This window comes from Mytilus galloprovincialis, chromosome 13 (genome assembly GCF_965363235.1).
Source record: "Mytilus galloprovincialis chromosome 13, xbMytGall1.hap1.1, whole genome shotgun sequence".
NCBI lineage: Eukaryota > Metazoa > Mollusca > Bivalvia > Mytilida > Mytilidae > Mytilus > Mytilus galloprovincialis.
Genome location: NC_134850.1, coordinates 1,391,506 through 1,409,517, shown reverse-complemented (window position 1 = coordinate 1,409,517; position 18,012 = coordinate 1,391,506). Strand labels below are relative to the sequence as shown.

General features: G+C 33.0%; 2 protein-coding genes across 2 annotated transcripts in view; one reads left to right on the top strand and one right to left on the bottom strand.

Moving 5' to 3' along the window:
* Positions 1 to 18,012, top strand: part of LOC143056233 (solute carrier family 35 member F6-like) — a 514,661-nt gene that overhangs the window by 102,479 nt on the left and 394,170 nt on the right. The window lies entirely within an intron of this gene.
* LOC143057338 (uncharacterized) overlaps positions 1 to 18,012 on the bottom strand; it is a 73,307-nt gene that overhangs the window by 23,859 nt on the left and 31,436 nt on the right. The window contains exon 7 of the mRNA XM_076230640.1: positions 12,907 to 12,964. Coding sequence (XP_076086755.1) covers positions 12,907 to 12,964 — 58 coding nt within the window. The remainder of the gene's footprint in view (positions 1 to 12,906; positions 12,965 to 18,012) is intronic.

The following is an 18,012-nucleotide window of genomic DNA, read 5'->3' as shown; positions in this document are numbered from 1 at the left end:
AACAAATATGTGGTATGATTACAAACGAGACAACTATTAACCAGAGTTAATGACAGATGAAAGCAACCATAAGTCATCATACAGAAAATCCGTACCGAATAGTAAGCTCTAAGAAGGTTCCGACACAAAACCATTCAAACCAGAAAATAAGTCATCCAGTTGCTGTAAAGACTTCATAACATAAGCAAGCAAGCCAGCTAAAGTTTTACTCTACAAGCATTAGGAAATTAGCTGTAATGGTACAATTAAAGCCAGGAACATTTGAGATCGTAAATAAATTACTGCAACCCAAAACACAGCCGTAGTCCGTTTTAAAATATTTAAATGTGTCATTGTAAATAACGTTGTCTTGTCAATATAATTTTTTTTTTATTTAAATGATTCTCATATTGGTTGTACATGTGAACGCAAACACTTAATCGGGTGAGTGTGTGTCCATGTCTGCAAGGTTTACTGCTTATAAATCGCAAGCCTCTTTTATAGTTGACTATGCGGTATGGGATTTGCTCATTGTTGAAGGCCTTACGGTGACCTATAGTTGTTAATGTCTGTGTCATTTTTGTCTTTTGTGGATAGTTGTCTCATTGGCAATCATATCACTTCTTCTTTTTTATATCAACAGATTGATGAATTTTCTGGAATTATCGCGTTTGGATTTTTAGATTAGATATGCGCCGTTAAATGTGAAACTGATCTTACTAGGATCAATTTCAGAATAAAAGTCCCTTAACCTTTATTAAGTTATCCTATCCACGTGAGTAACTTACTTGAAAAGTACATGATTTCGTCTTCGCCGTTTAACTAAACATACAGCTCTTCAGTAATTACTGCCAAACATCACTATACTGCATATAAGATATATACCCCCCCCCCCCCCCCCCCCACACCGAAAAAAAAACAAAAACAAAAAACAACTAACCAGTACATTATTAGAACCCCAAATTATTCATCGTGGAAATAATGCGCTTAAGAAGAAGGGCAAAAGATAGCAGATATCAGAGGGACATTCAAACTCATAAATCGAAAATAAACTGACATCGCCATGGATAAAAAAGAAATATACTGAACGAATTAAGAAACGCAACACTCATTTTGTTGATTTTTTTTAACCAAATCTTGTTTGATTCTCTCACAACTTCTTTCCATGTTTATCATGCTTCTTTCTCCTTACAAAAAAATCAAAATCTGACTTACCTGTGGTTACTGAACATATCGAATTTTTGAAGTCGCACGAATTTCTTAAAGCAAAATTTTGGACCCATGAAAGATTGTTTCATTTTTTTTTTGCTTTGAATCAGTTCTTTCAATCCTTTGCCTCACTTAAATCATTTAAAAAATGTTGCATCTCCATTTTGCCAAGACTGAGAAATAAAAACCTGAATTAGCCCTTAAGAATACTGCAAACATGAAAATATGAACGTGCTGCAATCATACTGTATGACTTCAGAAACTCGTCTATAATACTGTCCTTCCGACAACGATACAAGTAGACAAGATTTGTTGCTGGCCATCAATGAACAGATTAACGTGCAGTGACAATGAAACGTCAACAGAATTTTATTATGCAACGTCATTTACCAGACATGTTAACGGCCGCAAAGTCAACTGCTAATCAAATTGTCGATTGCCATTGAGTACAGATTCATGCCATACATGTTTCCCATCAACTGAATTGCCAAAGAATCGACGGAAGGAAAACCTTTAAAGCCCTCAACTTCCAACAGTATAAATGACAAAACCAATTAATGGGTTGAACAACTGCAAAATCAGAAGGTGTAAAACAGAACCCAAAACATGTTAGACATAATTTGTTGACCTCTCTGACAATCATTTTGTCGTTTGTAACAGGCAGTCATCGCTTTTGACGGTGACACATTCATTGAAAAGAAACACAAAAATAATCTAGTGTTGCGTTTCTAAAGTCGGTCAGTATATATAAACAGACAAAAAATAGTTCACATAACACCACATAGGAAACAAGGACTGAGCAACACAAACCCCACCAAACACTTGGGTGATCTCAAGTGTTCGGGACGGGTAAGCATATCCTGTCCCACATGTGGCACCCGTTGTGTTCTCATATTAACCATAATTCCAATTTGATTTAATAGCTTTGTTTTAATTTGTGTTTCAGACATGAATTATTCAGTTTTTGGTTAAAATGCACACAAATGATTGTTTTTACAAAAATGTTTTTAAGGAGAATAATATTATGAACCCGTATGCATAAATGCTTAAAACATAGAAAACAAATAGACAATAACTGTGTAGTGTCTTTAAATATCAGCTGTATGTGTAAGAGGCTAAGCCACAGGTGTAATGCGAGCTTTAGCGAGCTATTACTCCTCTTTCGAGCAGAGTACAAATACAGCTAATATTTAAAGACACTAAACAGTTATTGTCTTTATCCTGCATTTAATTCTGTATTTTGTTCGTGTTTTGAAAGACACAAAACTTCACATTTTTTTGCATTTATTTTCGATTTGAAATCCCTTGCGTGACGCGTAGTAATATTAAAATCACAAATTCAGCTGAAGACGGGTTCAACAATAATACATCGCTTAAGGTAAATAATTGTTTATTTTAACATAACAACTAATTTCAACAGTAAAAACAAATAACAAAATATTGTCCAATTTGAAACAGAAGTGTACGAGTAATAAGGGTATATTAATAAACAAAATACGATGTTTATACCAAAACAACGTGATGAAATTCTCCATGGCTGGTCATTTTGTAATGGTATCTCGTCAATTGTGAGCTATGATTTTTCTCAACTCTATTTTTTGTTAACCATTTTAACCATTTATCTTTTCTTAAAATCCTTTTGAAAATGTTTTTTGAAAATTATTGCATTTATTGGTTTTATTTTATTTGATTTTTTTGTGAAAATACATGTATTGGGTTTAGAAGATTTGGATTGTATGGATAAATGTTTTTTTCTTATAAAATCCTAAAATTTTATTAAAAGAATGTGTGCGAAAGATATTGAAACTTTCCAACTCTAAAAAGTGTAAAACATCATTCTTCTCACCTCTTGAGTCTCTTTTTCATTTTCTCATGGAATATTTTCCCAAGGTCAGATCTAGGTAAGGGCGTACAAATATTATAATTTCACTGAGGGGAGCAAGGCGAAACACACTGTATTTTTCTTTTATGCAAAAAACAAAAAACGATACCTCCTGCTCTTAATTCAATCCTTTAAATGTTACAACATTGTATAGTAATGCAAGAATATAAGTGTGTAGGAGTGTACTATTTTTTAATGTATTTTGCCCTTCTGTATATACTACGTTACAGTAAAGGATTTTTTTTTGTCGTAGGCGAATATTGTACTCTCAAAATGTATGCCCTTTATAATATTTTTTCATTGTTCAGTAGCTGTCAAAATTCGTATTCTAATTTGATGAACACATAAGTATTGTATTCTTTCGTTATTACAAGGAATTGTATATTTTTAAAAATATACAATTCCTTGGTTTTTACTACTATTTCGTACGGAATATAAGTGAAATACTTGCCACTGTACGTTAGGAAAGTGTAACAAAAAAAGCTAAGAATCAATTGACAAAGCTATCATACATTATAAAATAAAAAGAATAAATGATAATTTGTTGCTATTATAAGTATTTTTTCGAAGTATTATGTTTTAGTATCAAATTTGAATAAGTATCTGTTTGTCATAAGTATAACGGTGTCGTTCAATTCTTATTCAGTGTGGGGTTACGGGGTTAGGAACGATGATCAATGATTTTGAATGGGGTAATATCATTGGAACTTCCCTTTATCCTGGGTTGGAAGCCCCTTTTTAAAAAATGGCTGGATCCGCCCATAAATATTTCCTAATTAGATACATGTATGTATACATGTATGACCCGGCGTTTTGCATTTGCGCCGATCTGCATTTCATTTGCGCCGATTTTTTCTTTCATTAGCGCCGATTTTTTTTTCATTTGGGCCGATTTTTTTACAGGTAAATAACAGGTAAATTACAGGTGAAATGATATAAGAAGATATGGTATGAGTGCCAATGAGACAACTCTCCATCCCAGTAATGTTATTTTCATTTATCATTAAAGACCTCTTCCGTTAGCCAGTTGTACATATGTTATGAATTGTCAATCATAACATGTATAAAACTGTTGTCTTCTGCTTAAAATCAAGAAGTAAAAACCTAAGATAAAAGCACTTTGTTTATACTTAAATGACGAATTAAAAATATATGTGCAGCATTCAAATCCATAAAATCGGAATACATTCAAATCATAAATCTGTTCTTGCCGAGTATGTTTAGGCAACACATCTAATATATTCCTTTCTTATGATTTCGCATCTTCTATATTTGGCGTATTAGTTGACCGTTATTGAATGTGTACTTGCACGTTGTCTAAGAATGTATGACATTTGTCAAACGTGAAGCAGTCATCGATTTCATTTAGGGAAAGGAATGGTAACCTGAAACATTGGGATAGCCATTTACCAATTGCAATGTCACTTGATTTGTCTTTATACTCTGTGCTCAGCCAATATAAAAGTATAAACTTACCTGTAACTTACCTGTAAATCCAATTAGGAAAAAATATAAAATCGGCGCAAATGAAAAAATGAAATCGGCGCAAATGAAAGAATGAAAATTTTCAAAATCGGCGCAAATGTCATACGCCCGTATGACCATGATTAGAATATCCTGGACATTTCCAACTTAACATCACGTAAAATTGAGAATGGAAACGAGGAATGTGTCAAAGAGACAACAACCAGACTAAAGAGTCGAAAACAGCCGAAAGCCACCAATGGGTCTTCAACACATCGATAAAATCCCGCACCCGGAGACGTGCTTTAGTTTGACTCTAAACAAAAATATGTACTAGTTCAGTGACCTTGGACATCAAGCTAAATCCGAAAATTATAAATAAACATATTAACATTTAGGCAATTAATAAGTTTGCTATAACAATTTTGCCAACGATTAAATCGAAATGAAACAATTGTACAACAATTATCAATTTTCTGATTGATTACAATTTAAACTAAATCGTAAATTATCGATTATAAACGTGATTAAACTGTTACATTACTACGATTTTATTTTGACTGTTACCTATAGAACACAGAGGCATGATGATTAATTTATCGTGGAAGGAAAAGAAGCGACACACACAATGAGGTCTTCTCGTTTAATAGTATAGATAATAAAAAAAGAATGTTCGCGTCCTATTTTTTTTTAAAGTAATATATATTTTTTAAGAAGAGAAGGTATTTTGATATTCAAATTGATCTTGTTAGCCTTTCATAATTTAAATATTTTTTTTTTATGTTACTATTCATCTATTCATTTCAGACTAAAATAGTCGTTTCGAGTAAAGCAGATAAGTTACAACAGCTTTCTGCTTCATTTGAGTTCTGGCATAATGGTATACACCATACCGATCTTAGAAACAAATGCCTTTACGAGTAGAATGACGAATGCTGTTGGACAGTTTTTGATGCATACCACAACTTGAAACAGTGTATTCTTGACAGCACAATTAATGTTTTTTCACCGGCATATTGTACCTCAAATTAAAAGTAGGAAAAAAGTGTGTTTTTTAATAATTTCCAGGATATGGCTTTAATAGAGAGCAATTTCATGACTACTGGAAAGACGCTTTTTCTGTGACATAGTCACTTGTTTCAGAATATTTCCCCCTATACTTAATGGTATATTAAGGTATAACAAAGACAAGTTTTATTCTGTAACGAGTGCCTGTGATCTGTGATTTAGAGCAGTTTGTCTCATCGCTCAAAGAAAGTAAGTGATGATGAAGGCAGATTTGACCTTGCTTATATTTTTACGTATAAACACGGTATGAATACTTCCAGTTAACAAAAAAATATTTATAAGATAACAAAATAATTTTTTAAATTGGTATATATTAATTTTGCACATTTCAAAACAAATAAAAGAAATTATAGATATACTTAAATGTCTGTGATAAACTAATGAAAAATACGAGTATCTAGTACATTACGGATTTTGTAACGATTTTAAATTCAATAAAAAAAAACTATATTTATAAGATATAATTATAACCCTGTTCAAGGTAGACAATCAAAATATTGACTTTATGAAATTAAACATAGACTCATAGTTCAAAGAAATATAACTCTTGTATACAAATGACACATCAATCGAGTTATTTAGCTGCGAATTCGTGCGCCACCTTCAAGGAAGATTCTAAATTATCAATATAACCACAAGTTGTTAATCTATAGATACTGACGACTAATGAATTCTAACCACAGTAAAGAATATTTGTTTGGAATATTTTAACACTTACTCAGAAAAATGCTCGAACTACTTGACTTTCAAAGCTAATAATTAACGTGTTTACACACTGATATAATATGGTTGTTAAACATTACAAACCTGTAATCGAATAAGACACTATACACCTCGAGTGCTTGCATTAACTTATCCAAAGATATATTTATTTCAAGCCTAAATATTTCGACATGATATTTACATTTAATAAATTTTAGAATCACAATTTCCGGCTAAGATTTGACTAAATACCAAATTATTAATATCGTCAGGTAAATATGCTACATAAAGGGTGATTACAATTAAACAAAAACAATAGTCTTGGCCTTGTCTTTTGACGGAATACCTGTTCAAGGTATGAACATAGATAATGTGACGTATTTTCATGTACTATAATTAGCATCTATCGGGCTATTTAACACATGATTTGACTATCTTATCGAATGAAAAGAATCCCGGGGAAAATGAAGTATGTCCAGTGCACGATGTTTTGTCGATATTGTCAACATCGCAATGTCAACTTTATAGTGTCGTTATTGAGTTTACATTGTATCCTATCAATATGTTCTATACCTTTCTGTTTACATCGTTCACATTGTATACATCGCAATGTTAACAATAACGTGTCAACATCGTGTTTATATTGTATTTGTAGAGTCTATACCTTTCTGTTTACATCGTTCACATCGTATACATCGCGATGTAGACAATAACGTGTCAACATCGTGTTTATGTTGTATATATAAAGTCTATACCTTTCTGTTTACATCGTAAACATCGTATACATCGCGATGTTGACAATATCGTGTCAACATCGTGTTTATATTGTATATATAGAGTCTATACATTTCTGTTTACATCGTGCACATCGTATACATCGCGATGTTGACAATAACGTGTCAACATCGTGTTTATGTTGTATATATAAAGTCTATACCTTTCTGTTTACATCGTATGGCGTAAACATCATATACATCGCGATGTTGACAATATCGTGTCAAAATCGTGTTTATATTGTATATATAGGGTCTATACCTTTCTGTTTACATCGTTCACATCATATACATCTCGATGTCGACAATATCGTGTCAACATCGTGTTTATGTTGTATATATAAAGTCTATACCTTTCCGTTTACATCGTTCACATCGTATACATCGCGATGTTGACAATATCGTGTTAACATCGTGTTTATATTGTATATATAAAGTCTATACCTTTCCGTTTACATCGTTCACATCGTATACATTGCGATGTTGACAATATCGTGTCAACATCGTGTTTATATTGTATATATAGAGTCTATATCTTTCTGTTTACATCGTTCACATCGTATACATCGCGGTGTTGACAATAACGTGTCAACATCGTGTTTATGTTGTATATATAAAGTCTATTCCTTTCTGTTAACATTGTATAGTGTAAACATCGTATACATCGCGATTTTGACAATATCGTGTCAACATCGTGTTTATATTGTATATATAGGGTCTATACCTTTCTGTTTACATCGTTCACATCGTATACATCGCGATGTCGACAATATCGTCGAGTCAACATCGTGTTTATATTGTATATATAAAGTCTATACCTTTTCGTTTACATCGTTCACATCGTATACATCGCAATGTCGACAATATCGTGTCAACATCGTGTTTATATTGTATATATAGGGTCTATACCTTTCTGTTTACATCGTTCACATCGTATACATCGCGATGTCGACAATATCGTCGAGTCAACATCGTGTTTATATTGTATATATAAAGTCTATACCTTTTCGTTTACATCGTTCACATCGTATACATCGCAATGTCGACAATTTCGTGTCAACATCGTGTTTATATTGTATATATAGGGTCTATACCTTTCTGTGTACATCGTGTACATCGTATACATCGCGATGTCGACAATATCGTCGTGTCAAAATCGTGTTTATATTGTATATATAAAGTCTATACCTTTTCGTTTACATCGTTCACATCGTATACATCGCGATGTCGACAATATCGTGTCAACATCGTGTTTATATTGTATATATAAAGTCTATACCTTTCCGTTTACATCGTTCACATCGTATACATCGCGATGTTGACAATATCGTGTTAACATCGTGTTTATATTGTATATATAGAGTCTATACCTTTTTGTTTACATCGTTCACATAGTATACATCGTAATGTTAACAATATAGTGTCAACATCTAGTTTTTGTTGTGTATACATATTTATTTTTCTTTTTTTTCTAAAATAAGTTAAGCAGTTAATTTTATAGATTAAATTGTTTTCCATTTGCCATTTCGGCGTCTTTTATTGTTAACTATGCGATATAAACTTTGCTCAATTTTAAAGGCCATACGGGTATCTACAGTATAGATGATAATAAATGTGTCATTTAGTATGTATGTAGTTGAAATTTGACTTCTTTGCAATCATACGACCTCTCCTTTTTTGTATACACCTTTCGGTTAGATTGTTCACATAGTAATACTTACAATATTGTGTCAAAATCGTGTTTATATTTTATATTAAGTCTATAGAAATTATTCAAACGTTAAACTAACTGCATTTGTTTGCACCTGTCCTTAGTCAGGAATCTGTCTTACAGTAGTTTTCGTTTTGTGCCTTTTATAGCTTGCTATTTGATAAAAAGCAAACTCCGAGTTAATGACAATACTTTGACCTATACTGGTTTACTTATAAAACGTTTGACTAAAATGAAGAGTTGTCTCATTTGCACTTATACCACATATTTTTATGTGTAAGCGATGTACACCCAATATTTCAACATTGTATACATCGCGATGTTAACGATGTCAACCATGTAAACAATATATAAGAGTTCAAACAATGTTAATGAAGTTGACACGATGTCAACCATGTAAACAATATATAAGAGTTCAAACACTGTCAACGATGTTGACACGACATCGTGTTTACATTGTATACATCGCAATGTTAACGATGTCAACGGTGAAAACACTGTATAAGGGATCAAACAATGTAAACGATGTTGACACAACATCGTTTTAACATTGTAAATATCGCGATATAAACAATGTTAACACAATACATTTTCAAAATTGTATACATTGCGATGTTAACAATGTCAACGATGTAAACATTAAATAATGGTTGAAGCAATTTAAACAATGTTGACACGATATCGTGTTAACATTGTAGATATCGCGATGTCGACAATATTGAATAAACATCCTGCACTAGACATGAATGGGGAAAATGGCCATGACTCTTCCCCTGTTTATGTATCATGTAATCTTTTTGATTTTCTTATAAAACAGATTTTAACATATAATGCAGAAATGTCATTCATGGATACATATCAATCTTATTATAGAGCTAAAGGCAGATTAAATCCCAAAACAAAGATATAGATTATTTTTTAATATTTGGATAGAACTCCTTTCGAAAAGGTTCATGTTAATTTCTGAAAATATATTCTAGGTAATAGGTAACCAATAGAAAAATACATCAAAACACAAGCAATTACCGAAAACATAAACCCATTACTAGAAGAAAGTTACATATTAAGTAAACACCATGATTCACAAGGAATTTGGTCCACTGTTATCAAAGATTCTACTCAAGAAAAAGTGTTTCCTGTCAAAATATGTAACAAGTAAAAAAAAAAACCTAAAGACTTGAATTGTGAATATTTCAAGCAACTTTTATTCAGAACTACTGGAAAATGAAATAAACAGTTTAAACGAAAATAACAAACTTTTTTTACAAAAATATTTAAGTCAAACAAGACCAAGAGTTATCCAAATGTTGAAACTAGACGTTTATTTACAAACATTAGAATTAGTGATCATACTTTACTCATAGAGAAGGGTAGATATCTAAAAATACCTCCAGACAATAGAACATGTTTAACTTGTAAAACCTTAGAAGATGAAAATAACTTTTTCCTCTCCGGTCAAGTTAATAATATATTAAGTACAGATTTTTTTAATGACATGGCAAAAGATAACCCGATGATTCCGAATCTGTCTGATACTGAAAAGCTAGTAGTCCTGCTAAATCCTTCAAATATAAAACAAGTGAAAAACAGGTTTCTTTATAAAACAGTCTTTAGAGCTGAGGACAGGGGACTCTTAGATATTTTTACTCAACATTGTTGGATTGATTTTTAGACGAGTTGTATTTACATAATGTGCACAGCCATAAATCTGTTGTAGAGTTGTCACTAGCTCCGACGTACTTATAATTATAATTATTTTCTGTGACTGTATCTTACATTAATTTGTTAGACCCTTTACTATGGATAATTTAGCTGATCTGTAAATAAACATCTCCATGCCTTGTAATATATCATGTACTGTAGTACGACGCTAGATTAAAACTGACGTGGAAAGGTACCACTCGGCCACCGAAAACTTCATTTTTATGAAGTCCAGGTGGTCGTGTGGTCTAGCGGGACGGCTACAGTGTAGGCGATTTGGTCTCACGAGATCTCAATAGCATGGGTTCGAATACCGGCTAGGGAAGAACAAAAAAATAACGAAAGCAAATTTATAGATCTAACATTGTTGGGTTAATGTTTAGACGAGTTGTATATACATAATGTACACAGCCATGTATCACCATCACTGCTGGTGATCCGATGGATAAGTCTGTTGTAGAGTTGTCACTGACTCAGGCGTACTTATAAATATTTTTTTTTTCTGTGACTGTATCTTACATTAATTTGTAGCTAGGATCCTTTACTATAGATAATTTAGCTGATCTGTAAAAAGAACATCTCCATTCCTTATATACATTTATCATGTACTCTAGTACGACGCTAGACTAAAACTGACGTGGAAAGGTAACACTCGGTCACTGAAAGCTTGATTTTTATGAAGCCCAGGTGGTCGTGTGGTCTAGCGGGACGGCTACAGAGCAGGCATTTGGTGTCACGATATCTCATTAGCATGGGTTCGAATCACGGCTAGGGAAGAATAAAAAAAATCGCGAAAGCAAATTTACAGATCTTACATTGTTGGGTTGATGTTTAGACGAGTTGTATATACATTATGTACACAGCCATGTATCACCATCATTGATGGCGATCCGATGGATACATCTGTTGTAGGGTTGTCACTGACTCAGACGTACTTATGAATATAATTATTTTCTGTGACTGTATCTTACATTAATTTGTAGGATCCTTTACTATAGATAATTTAGCTGATCTGTAACAATAACATCTTCATGCCTTATATATCATATACTGTAGTACGCCGCTAGATTAAAACTGACGTGGAAAGGTAACACATGCCCACCGAAAGCTCTTTTTTTGAGAGCCCAGGTGGTCGTGTGGTCTAGCGGGACGGCTGCAGTGCAGGCGATTTGGTGTCACGATATCACAGTAGCATGGGTTCGAATCCCGGTGAGGGAAGAACCAAAAATTTGCGAAAGCAAATTTACAGATCTAACATTGTTTGGTTGATGTTTAGACGAGTTGTATATATATATATATATATATATAAAAATTTCCATTTTATGAAATGAATATGCATAGTTATCAAAAGTACTAGGATTATAATTTAGTACGCCAGACGCGCGTTTCGTCTACATAAGACTCTCCAGTGACGCTCAAATCAAAATATGTATAAAGCCAAATAAGTAAAAATTTGAAGAGCATTGAACTGGGAAATTACACGGGAAGTAAAAGAGAAATATTTTATTTCAAAATTTTAAATCACGAAATAATGCCAACTTTGCATTCTCTATTGTGTGATAATGCCGTTCAATACTTCTATATATATACTAAGTGTAATACGACTTATCTCCCTTAAAATACTGAACAACAACTATGACGTTACATACCTACCGTTACATAGTTACGTTGTATAGTTCATCTGAAGATTGTTAAAAAAAAATGAAAGTACTTGTGAAGTAAAACTATTTATACCGGAAATGTTAGTTTTAATAGTAATCCACACATATATATATATATTAGAAAGATATGTTGCTACTAAATGTAAAAATTCACATTTGTAATTTGGTAAGGCTGTGGCCTTTGTAAATACAAAAGACATAATTATTTTAAGTTTACAATTTTTGCTATTACAGGGGCCAAATAACGGCATGCATTAAACCTCATTAAATGTGTGCCGTGATTATTCCTGTTTACATTGTCTCCTTACTTAACCATGTTAACATCAGGATAAACCTGACAGAGAAAGTAATCTATGTGTAGAAAATAGTCAAAGGAGAGATATATGTGGAGAAAAAATGAACTTGTAAAACTTTTAAAGTCATCTGTTAAATTAACACGTGTACGTCTAAATAAAGTAACGTCCCCTTCTATGTTGTTCCCTCCATATAAAGTGGAATATTATATAGATACGACCAAGGAGTTATACCGCCATTAATATATAAAAAAAGTAAAATCACAAAAATACTGAACTTAGAGGAAAATCAATTTGGAAGGTCCATAATCACATGGCAAAATGAAATAACAAAACACCTAAAAAACGAATGGACAAGAACTGTCATATTCAAAGTCACTTGTCAGCTAATATGTGTGGTAGAGAAATAATGCCGATTACAAATTAAAGATGCAAAAGAAGAATATGTAAATATTCATACTACCTGGATTTTGGTCATCCTGCGTAGTGTTAATTTTCGCTCTGTCGGGAATCTCTTTAACCTGAAAAAAAAGAAGTTTAATTGAATACTAAAACGACATAATTACAATATAGCTTTAATATAGTATATATACCAATACCCATAATTAACAGCGCCTGGTGATGTTTTATAGCCTGACCGGCTACACGTGTCCTATATTGCCTACAATATAGCTTTACTATTCATAATGTTTTACTGAACATCTAACAAGTATGATCATTGGGGAGGTTATGCAAAATTAAAACTGTAAGGTAACTAGTTGCAAATATAGTTCTTGTATCCGTATGCTTTACTGTTTTGGTGATCAGTCAGAAGTCATCAATCCGTCACTGATAAGTCAAATTCATGTCACCAATCCGTCAAACTTATAATGTGAAGACTGGCAAGTCGGTGATTGAACTTTACTTATTACTGCCTCTGGATTGAAACGTCTGCTGGGGGGGCTTTGTGACCACGATTATATCATAAGCCTAGCAGTCAGTATTTTGATACTTGCATGAAAATACGAATATTGTTTTGATTTAAATTGCTGTTATACAATTTCGGAATAATTTTAAATCAAGGAATGTAATTCCCTAGTGCTAAGCTATGTCCAGTTTTTGCTTAACGTTTGATTTTTTTTTTATTTAGTCCCTTCTTTGCGTTTGTATAGGATTTTGGAAATTCAAATTTTGAGACTTTAACGTCAATGAACACACGTTTGTAACTAAATGCGCTTCTGGTGCAGTAAAATGAGTACCTTAAATGTTAAGGTTACTAGTAATATCCATTGGAATTATACTTCAGCTGGTGAACTTTTCGTCCCCGAGAGTATCATTTGTATTGGCGTCATATCTTGACTAACATCTAGAAATTGACAATGAGGGTCGGTTAAAAACAAAACTTTACGACAAAAGAGATGATTTCAGCTTTCCAATCGTGAACTTTCCATTTCTAATTAGCAACATTCCAGCAGCACCTGCATACGGGGTATATATATCCCAATTGATACGATATTCCAGTGCTTGCATTTCCTATCATGATTTTCTTGATAGAGGGTTACTGCTCACAAGGAAGCTATTACACCAAGAGTTCCAAATGGTGAAGTTGAAATCATCCCTTCGTAAATTTTACGGACGCCATTACGAGTTGGTTGACCGTTATGGAATAACCGTTTCACAAATGATATCGGATATGTTCCTAACGTCGTAACTACAATCCCCTTCCCTTTCATGAATGTGACCTACCGAATTAGACTATTAACCGGATTTGTAATCACATAATCTACACGACGGGTGCCACATGTGGAGCAGGATCTGCTTACCCTTCCGGAGCACCTGAGATCACCCCTAGTTTTTGGTGGGGTTCGTGTTGTTTATTCTTTAGTTTTCTATGTTGTGTCGTGTGTGCTATTGTTTTTCTGTTTGTCTTTTTCATTTTTAGCCATGGCGTTGTCAGTTTGTTTTAGATTTATGAGTTTGACTGTCCCTTTGGTATCTTTTGTCCCTCTCTTTGCCTACTATAGTCATAGAAATACTTATATTGACTGATATTGTTTCATTGAAATTGCTGTTAAATAAATTTGAAATCATTTTAAACTAAGGAATGTATAATCCCCATGCATAACTCGTTGTCCGAGTTTAGCTTTACATTTGAACCTTTTTGGTTTTATCAGCCGTTTGTATTCGGTTTTTGATTATCAAATACAAATTGGTCTCGAGCATCATTGATTGTCTAAATGCATATTTGGTGGAGTTGAACTGGTACTGTTATAGTTCACTTGATTACTACAACTGGATTGATATATCTAATGGGCGTTTAGTTCCCAAAGATATCATGAGTCCACTCGCCAGTATTTCAGATTGATACATTGGTAATAACAGATCGTACTCTATTTATTACTACCACCGGCTCGATACATATGCTGTGTGACTTTGTGATCACGAACCGATACATCTCCTGGTAATTTTTAAGTATACGAGAGTTCCAGTCGCCTATTAGCTAATACTTTGGATTCATTATTATTCATGTGATACCAATTTTCGTGGATTTCGTTGGTACAGGTGAACCACGAAATTAAATATTCAACTAATGTATGACCAATTTTACATAGGCTTGTATGCAGACTTCGGCAAAATCACGAAATTCAATTTCCACGAATATGCAAGATTTTATTAAACCACGAAAATTGGTACCCAAAAAATCAAATGAATCAACAGAACTTCGATACTTACATGAAGTTACGGTTGGTTATTGTTTTATCCCATTGGCTGTTTCGAATTCATTTGAAATTAGGCAATCATTTATCTCCTTATACATAGTTCTGATTCATTGTACAAGGAATGTACTTTCTAATGCACAGTTCTGTTTCTGTTTTTTGTCCTTTTTACTTTTTTCAGCTTTTCAACTTTTGTATTAGTACTTCCAGAGAATATGCGATGGATTTTAATTAAGTTTGTATTTCCCAGTTTTCCAGGCTTTTAGTTTTGTATAATACTGATAATTGTTTGGTTGTTTCCTGTTTTGGCCACAGCGTTGTCAGTATGTCGTTGACATGTGATTTTAAAATTCCCTTTGTTACATTCGTTAATTGAGCATATGCGAAGCTTTACACTTGAAATGGTTAACAAAACGCCGACAAGAGAACTAAAATGTTAGTATCACTAGAAATATCAATGTCAAACAAACAGTTACTCAGGTTTAAAGCTATCGCAGTATCTAAGGTTTTATTTCAAAAACTCTCGATATGCTCTGATGTGCATATGTCACACACTATTTATGCTCGATATGCATATATTACGGGATATGCAAATGCATGTTTAAAATTGACATGCCATAAATATAAAAAAAGATATACGATAAACTCATCATAGATACCAGGACTAAACTCAGTATATATACGCCAGACGCGCGTTTCTTCTAAAAAAAGACTCATCAGTAACGCCCGAATCCAAAAAAATTTTAAATGCCAAATAAAGTACGAAGTTGAAGAGCATTGAGGTGGGATATGAGTTCCAATAAAACAACTCTCCATCCAAGTCACACTTTGTAAAAGTATACCTTTATGAAAAGAATGGCCTTCAACACTGAGCGTTGGCTAACACCGAACAGCAAGTAATAAAGGGCCCCACAAAATACTAGTGTAAAACAATTTAAACAAGGAAACCAACGGTTTTATTTTGTAAACTAGAGGCTCTAAAGAGCCTGTGTCACTCACCTTGTGCATATAAAACGAAGGATGCAGATGGATTCGTGACAAAACTCGGTTTTGGTGATGGTGGTATATGTAGATCACACTTTACTGAACATTCTTGCTGCTTACAATTATATATATGTATAATTAAATTGGACCAGTAGTCACAGGGGAACATTTTTTGTAAAGAGCAATAACCCCTAAAGGGGTCAAGTGACTAGTTTGGTAATGTTCACTTTTTTCTAGGTCTTACTTTGCGTAATTTTGTTTTATTTACAGTTTATCTCTATCTATAATATTATTCAAGATAATAACCAAAAGCTGCCAAATTTTCTTAAAATTATAAAATTCAGGAGCAGCACCGTTTCAATAGAGATTGATTTTGACCGGATAAACAATTTCACCTCTGATTTGCTCTAAATGCTTTGGTTTTAGCGATATGAGCCAAAAACTGCATTTGACACTATTTACTACTTTTAGCCATGTAGGCCATATTAGCCATGGCGTTTTCAGTTTATTTTCGATGTATGAGTTTGACTCTCCCTTTGGTATCTTTTGTTCTCCTTTTGGTTTGCAGGCAGGGTCATCAAACACAATTTTAAAACTATATACACTGATGATGATTGTGGCCAAGTTTGCTCTAAATGCTTTGGTTATAGAGATATAGGTCAAAATCTACATTTTACCCCTATGTTCTATTTTAAGCCAAGGCGGCCGGACATCTTGGTTAAATTTGTCTAAGTTGTTTCAGTGGAGAAGATTTTGGTAAAAGGTTACAAAAAATAACGACAAATTGTTAAAAATTGACTATAAAGGGCAATGAATCCTTAAGGGGTCAACTGACCAGTTTGATTATGTTGATTTATTTGTAAATCTTACTTTGATGTTTACAGTTTATCTTTATCTAATTATATTCAAACTATTGACCAAAAACAGCAAATTTTCCAAAAAATTACCAATTCAAGGACAGCAACCTAACAACAGGTTGTTCGAACATTACACAACTGATAAGAGACATTTTTAACGGTGTTTGTACACGGATTAAAACTTTTATGGATTTATAATAAACTCATCACAAGCCGTAAAAATGTTACCTTTATTTGTTAATCAAGACTTCTATTATGTAAACTTCATTGGTATGAAATGTATATTTAAAATCATTTAACTACTCTGTATTTGAAACTGAACTTTGATGGTTTTATTTACAAATTAAAGATGAAGTCGAAAATAAACTGCAAACGGCATGGCAAAAAAAAAAGAGACCAGACAAACGATAGTGCAAAAAAACACAGAAAAAGTAAGACTGAACAGCACGAATAAGCACAAGTAACTAAAATCCAATATTGTTGTTGCCAATAAATTTACAAATCGTATTTTATAATTTTATAAAAAAAATACGAACTCCTGAGGAACAGATGATACAAACATGTATATTGTCTACTTTGTCGGACACTATGTGTAAATGTTTTGATTTTTGTTTGGAATAAGGTTCATGAACACGAACACAAACAGTTATTGCTGTTATGATTATAGGTTATTTATAGAAATGGCGGTCGGTAAGCCGTTGTTTAATTGACACAAACAAAACAGCCTCATGCTATGTTTGTAGTACTACGTTTGTCTTTCGTTAACATGTTTATGAACGGTATTTACAAAAATACTCCACATCCCACCTAAAATCTAAACTTTTCAAGAAACATTTAAGCTTCACTGGAGTGCTCACGAGTTCTCGAGCATCATGACTGAGTTCCCGAGTATTACCTTTCAGATCTTTTGACATCCCTAACATTTATGGATATAAAACTGCCACATCATCATCCTTCCAATAATCATTATAATTATCATTGTCATTTCAACAGAGTAAAAACTGTTTACAATGTACACAGACAGTATCGGAC